Raw genomic sequence first — 6,864 nt, 5'->3', positions numbered from 1 at the left:
TATCATTTCTTTCGATAGAACTGTGTGGACTATTTTGATCATTCAAGATAGATCGGACCCTCCATTATTTTACAACATTTTTACGCAAAATTAACCACAAAACAAATTGGCTACTATAACCGAGTTTGATTTAAATAATGATACTTCAATTGAACTGATCTACCCGAAACAAAGCGAAACATTGCAACAGACTTCGTGTATAACAGATTGTTATGCAAAATGCATACATTTAGGCGTTTATTTAACCGCCTCCTAGTAACTTTGCCAATTAGTAGTATTTACGCTCGTGTATTTGATTACAGATTTATTCATTCATTCCCCATTTGTGCATCTTTACAAACCCTGTTCTCCGGTTACAGATTCTTTCTTCCACACTCTCTAGCATAAGACAACGTTATAATTTAGCAGCGTAAATTTATTCATTAGATTTATTGTAATGTTACCAAATTTAATTTACCATCTTCTAAATCACTAGTTTCCGTTTCGCTGTCTTCGTTTGACGATCAATGTACGCGTACGAGTGTTGCAGTTATTCGCTAGCCTAACCGTCGTGTCGAAGAACCATTTCCTCGATGGTGCGTTTGTGGGATTGTGTCCAAACCACGGTCACAATTCCGACGGAATCTACAAAACCATCGAGGAAACGTTTCTCCAAGCCCTTACCACTGTAAAGCCAACAGCTTACTATCCACCGGCCTTTGCACCAGGGCTTGCCATGTGGTATCCTGTTGTCTAGTCTATATCCTAGTGCTCCTACGGTGCCTAAACGCTAAACGATCGCAGAACGCGCGAGTCACTCTATCGTCCTTGGGAATGTCTCCCATCCTTCTTGGTGTCTCGCGGAGCGTGCTGTGTGTATGTGTGTGTGTGTGTGGTCAGTATATGCCTACGTTTACATGTGTGTGGGGGTGTATGTGTGTGTGTATATTGCAATAATGCCGCGTAACCAGCCTACTAGGGCCGACGTTTCCAGTATCAACGGCGTTCCACCCGACGGTGGTGAAAGCGGGCATGGCGAGATCGAGGTAACCCTCCCCCACCGGCCTCTAGTAGTACGCATTAAGCGGGGTCTGGAACAGCGGGTTGAAGGCATTCTGCAGCAGGAAGATCTCCTCCGGCCGGCCATTGAACAGGAACGGACCCTTCAGATGCGTCACCTTCGAGTCCTGCAGGAACGGTGCCGGTGCGAAGGCTGGTCGCTGGGGGCGAGGATACGGCAGGGCAAAGGTCGGCTGTGGAGGTGCGGCCGGTGCAGCAGGAGCCCCATTCCACTGGTAAATGCCACTCGGTTTGCCGTTCGAGACGAAGTTGATGGGCAGCTGGTAGAAAGGACTCATCGTAACCGGTGGTGGTGGAGCGAGTTGAGGGTACTGCGGGACAGGAGCGGCCATGGGTTGAATGGTGGGAGGTTGCGAGATGTAACCGACACCCGGCACGAACATGTACGGTGTTGGTGGCAACCGGATGTAGTAGATTGGTGAGTTTTTAACCGCTGGTCGACGCCTTCCCGCTTGGCTATGACGCGACAGGATGTCTTCGTCCTCGAGTGCCTGGAAGTTGTCGTTTCCTGCGGCAAAGCTAGCAGCAAGGCTCTGGAAGCTACCGAGAGCTGCGGAGTTTGCATCCAACCCTGCCAAGTTAGCCAACTGCGGGTTGCCCGATTGCTGCACTTGCTGTTGTTGCTGCTGCTGCTGTTGCTGCTGTTGCTGCTGGACGAGACTCTGCAACTGTTGCTGGAGGTTGGGCGATAGGCCACTCATCGTTTGAAAGCCACTCGGCATGTTGGCGTACAGATTCGACGGATAACTCTGCATGTTGGCCAACATATTCAGGCTCGGGTAATTGTCCAACGGTAGGTAGTCGTCGTAGTAATCCAGCATCGATTGATACACCGGATATGCGTAGGGTTGCGGTGCATAGGCCGCAGTTGGCGCGTAAGCCGCTGCCGGAGCGTACACTCCGAAGTAACCCAGCATTTTATTCTTCCGAAGGTTCGGCAGACCAACGTTCAAAGCTGGCAATGGTGACTCAACCCTACCAGACTCCGAAACTCGCTCCTGCTCGACATCCATCGATTCCTTCCTGCTGTCAGTGCTGTCCCGTTCACTCGCATCGTCCTTCAGCTCCTGCAGCAAGGTTCCTGAAGGTTCCTTGCGCGCGTCGTACTGCATCGCGGACAGAAGCTGCCCTTGGCGTACGGGAATCGCAGCAACGGTGGCCGCAAGACAGAATACCACCACGAATGGGCCTAAGGGCGTCATGATGGGCAGCTGAAATGAGCGAAAAGACACGCCACAGTGCGTTCGTTAGTTGACGGTGAATAAGTTCATGGGAAAGCGCACTCGGGACTCGACCGCAAGATGAGGATGGGAACGCGGTTTTGCCGTAGCCCATCGCGGGCTTCGTGGCGTGGAAAATGGCGCAGTAGTTCATAAATTTAATGCAACGAATGATATCGCGAATCGGCCGGTTGCCGGTCGATGGATCGATCGAAACGATCGCCACAACTGCACCGGCAAATTGGACCTGACTTTTATTTATTTACGCAACATCGCGGGTGAGTGTGTGTGTGTGCGTTTTTGTGAGTCCCTTCTTCGTGCTTGAGCTCGTCGTAATATTTACGATAATTGATTAGTTTAAAATATTATATTTCCGCAGCCAATTAATTGCGCCCATCATCATCATTTCCTCGCCCGGTGGGGGTTGCCACCGTTTTGCGTTGGTTTTCCACCCAAAGCACCGAAGGCGCCCATCGCACACCGGTTTCCATTATCATTACGGCGTCGTAATGCAATTTAGCTGGCCCTTGAGGCTCTCTTCTCTGGAGAGTGGGAGGAGTACAGAGGTTTGCTCCTTCCATCGCACCCCGCCCGGATTATGACTCCCCGCAAAAGCCGTAAAACGGGCAATTGTGATTTCGATTTATTCGTGGCGATAAAAAAAAAGGGAAACCAGCCACACCGTGAGCACCGTTGGGGCAAAACAAAAAAAGCAGGCTCAAGGGAAAAACAAAATAAATATATAATTCCCGGGCTCCTCCCGTGGCGCACGATTCCTTTGTTCACGTGACCGCGCGGTTCGCGCGGGACAAAGGAAAATAATGGGAACTAAAAATGGCACCGGCCGGTGGGTGGTAGGGAAATGATGGGCGAGATAACCCGACCGTAACAGCCTTGGCGTGACGTGACAATTGGAATCAAGTGTGATTGAATTACGCGAACCGCTCATTACGGGTGGCAGGATTCGTTGCCGGGCGCCAACCGCCAAGGTGTCGAAGGGCCTGGCTTGACGACCTCGCTCATCATCCGCACACGATGGTGTGGTTTTTCGTGCGCTTCTCGCCGCGTTTATTTCGTCGGTTATTTTTTTCCCCTTTTTAGCTTCGTCTTTTATTGCCACCGGTGAGCCATCCTGATGCCCTTAGCCGCAGCACACAAAGGGCTGCCAGGATCGTTGCGATCGTTTACATCGATCGCACGATGCATCCGTCAGGCAGCGCCACGCGAACTGCCACCGTGCTACCCATTAATTTGCCACATTCTGATTAATGAGAGCGTCTGTAAACGCGCACCGCGTCGTAGGCGCGGAAATTATCACCAGTCTCGCTTTGGGTTGGAAGCGCTTTTGCCTAATGACGCCAGCCGGATGCACCCTCTCGTGAAGGGAGGCCACAGGGCGTACCTTGCTCAGGTCGCTGCCCTAACCATCCTTGGTGTCGTGGGCGTCCCACACGACGCGGTAGCATAATGTTGATGCTGCTTGGGCTGCTTGGGCTGCTCTTTAATGCTACTCCCACGTGGAGCTCGCTCTGGTGAAGAAGCGACCACACAATGGCTTCAACTTAGCGGGATGGCAACGTTGGAGCCTTTTAGCTTGAGCCTTTTAGTCGATCAATCGATGCCAAAGTTCAACGCTTCGGCCCAGTTCGGTTGCATGGGCGTGTAATTTCCCCTGGCGATCGCCAGCCTAGCGATCGCCGATCATTAGCGCCCGTTCGCGTCCCATTCTTAAGGGAGCGCTGGGGAGGGAAGGGAGGCGGAAGGGATCCGCGAAATAAAGCCAACCTCAACTCCGGGCTCTTTCCACCCACACGGGGCCATTTTCCGCGACCCGATTGAGAGCCACCGCCGCGAATCGACCTCGGCCGCTTCGGTAGCGCGGAATTATTCAACATTCCACCAACCAAAACCCACCACCCACCCGGCCCACACCCCACTCGTGGCACACCCCCTCCTCTCCACGGGCAGCCATTTTCCGTGTCGCTTTTATCGTGAATTTCGGTAATTGCTTTTAATTGAACGATCACGCGGCATGGCCGAAGGCGAACGGCGGGCGAAGAAACAGTTAGCGAGGGCTATTTTGATCGATTAATTTAGATAAGCCATCCGTACGGGGGTTGGTTCTGGAGGGAAGGGAACAGGAGGTGGGAATGCGAAACAAAGGCTCGTAAGCAAAACATTCTACACCCCGTTGTGGTTGTTGCACCAACCAAACCGCCGTTGGTTGCATGGAATCCGGATTTCTAGCTCACACCGATCATCCCGCGGGAGTCCTACATTTTCCTAAACGAATGCCTTACCGCGCCCAACGTTGCAGTCTTCATTGATGCCGGTGCTCGAGTCGATGTTCGAGCCTGAAGTGGGAGTCTCTCTCAACCACAACCAACCCAAACGCACGGTTGAGCGATTTATTTTTCGCCCCGAATCGTTTCCCGATCGCTTTCCATGGTTGATGGACGCGTTGCTGCATTAAAGGGCGCATCACTCATGCCGCTGTCGGTGAGGAAGAACCCGCGACACGTCTATCAATCAGACCCTGTCCAAGGTAAAGGGGCCATTCACGATATCATTGCAAAAATTGTCGATCGATCGTGCTTCCGGGTGGTGATCAAACGCAAGCGTCATTCCTCACACGCTGTACGCTGTCAAGTTCTGACAGCTTGCGCGGGTTCGTCGCCAGTCGTGCGTCAAAAATGAAGTCACCGAAGCGTACCACCGTGCTGGGAATGCTGAGCCAAGAATCGATGGAGTACAAATCGAACCACGCACGCTTCCGTGCACCGAAAGTAGATCATGCCACTATCAATTACCACCACCTTGCCGGGATGCGCAAACATAGCATAGCATGTTGCATGTTGCATGCTGCCAGCTCATACACCGCCAACACGACAGCAAGTCCAGCGTTACGGATTGGCGGACGGAATCCCGTACGCTTGCAGCGGTGCGCATAAAACAACACATGTTATTACAGGCTCCCGTAGCCAGACGCCTGGTCAGGATGGTAGGCCCTAAGGGGCGGCCATTTTTGTGCGAAGCTTTGATGCAACCGCGTGTTCGATCGCGCGCGATCGTAATTAGCATACGCGACAGGCCATTCCACGGGCTTCATCGGCACGCGGATTGCTTTGCGCTTGCTTATCCCGACGTCTCGAGGTCTCGATGTCTTGTGGAAGGATCGACAACATCGTTGCGGATGTTGCGTGCAGGGTGAGATATTTGACTGCTGCCACGGTGCTTTTTTGCACGCGGTTTTTTTCGCGGTTAACGATCGCAAACGCGACAAACACACGCGATGGTCATCGGGTTTCGGTTGGAAAATGGCCACCATGACCTTTTGCGTGGTGTTCCACGAGTCGGCGCTTAATTAACTGCCTCGAGGAGCCCTCGTAAAAAGCCACCGTAGGTCGTAATGCCTCCGAAGGGTTCCGTGGCTAACGTCCCCGAAGAATTCCCCAGCACCATTCCAGAGACTCCAGAGGTGGCTTCGCAATCGAACCGTGGCATCGTTTCACCGACGACGTTAAAATTCATAAGCCTCGACACGCGGGTGTAGCCCGCTCCAACCTGACAACCGTTCCAGAGGGCAGATCAGACGCCAGGCCAGTTAAATGATCCGTTCTTTTCGGCGGCAGGACACCGGGCGCCCATTTCTCCGGCCCTCCGGCCGGCCGTAATAATTAGGTGTTATAAATCGTTTATTCATCCCCGCGATAGAGCCATCCATAAATCATACATGATTAATGGCACCACACGACCTGGGTGGAGTTTCGCCACGTCCGATTAACGCTTCTGGACGACCGCTAATGGCCCCTTATTTCGGGCAAAGGGCCACGTCACGCGTGTCAGCACCTGGAGCGCGTGGTTCTGGCTCGCCTCGAAATTGCACACCTTCGCGATCGCCGATTTTGCAAACACCCACTCCAACATGATGCACCGCACCGTTCGTGACCTGAAGCCCTCGAACACCTGTGGTTGCGTACGGAGGTTTAATCACCCCAAAATAAGCGTGTCTCGGGCGATTCCCCGAACAGGTGCAGGCCAGAATTCCCGTTGCACCGACGATGCACATTCCGCTGGGTCGCTTTTGCTGCGCTTTGCGGGTCTCCGAACTGTTCACCTTCAACTCACCTTGACGGCGTTGGGACATTCCCCGGGTCGTAATCTCGCCAGGTGTCATGTCAGCCGGGCTTATGCACCCGCGATCGCGAAGGTTTGCCTCGTTTCGTAATCTGTCATAAACTGACAGCTGAAATGGAATCGTGGGAGGCTGATCCGGCTTCCTCGTTAAGCCTGACGGGAGGGCCACGAGTTCCACAGGACTTGTTGCATCTAACGGAGTTGCGCTCTTGCCAAGTGGCCGAAGGCTTTGAACTACCTCATACCGTGTGTGTTCCGTCGTGGTTAATGAAGGTTAATTAGCTTCCCATTTTTTTGCTCACTCGCACGGTGGGGAACATTTTTGCTATCTGCAAAACGCAAACCGAGCAGGGAAAGTGTGCAAAACTCCTCGCATGACCACACCCTCTCGAGGGGGTGGCTGGGCTTTGTTTTTCCGAGGGTGAGGGGCCCAATTTGTAGCAACGAA

At 52.9% G+C, this 6,864-nt stretch overlaps 1 protein-coding gene across 1 annotated transcript; it reads right to left on the bottom strand.

The window, feature by feature from the left end:
* Positions 1–1,046: 1,046 nt before the first annotated feature.
* Positions 1,047–2,261, bottom strand: LOC128731955 (uncharacterized). Its single transcript, XM_053825118.1, has one exon. The coding sequence runs from the start codon at positions 2,259–2,261 to the stop codon at positions 1,047–1,049; it is 1,215 nt and encodes a 404-aa protein (XP_053681093.1).
* Between the last annotated feature and the right edge of the window lie 4,603 nt (positions 2,262–6,864).

Source organism: Anopheles nili, chromosome 2 (assembly GCF_943737925.1).
Source record: "Anopheles nili chromosome 2, idAnoNiliSN_F5_01, whole genome shotgun sequence".
NCBI lineage: Eukaryota > Metazoa > Arthropoda > Insecta > Diptera > Culicidae > Anopheles > Anopheles nili.
The sequence above is the reverse complement of the archived record's forward strand: the minus strand, read 5'-3'. Positions and strand labels throughout refer to the sequence as shown.

Bases quoted from the DNA above. Each gene is read 5' to 3' on its own strand.
- LOC128731955 (XM_053825118.1), bottom strand. From the start codon at position 2,261: ATGACGCCCTTAGGCCCATTCGTGGTGGTATTCTGTCTTGCGGCCACC.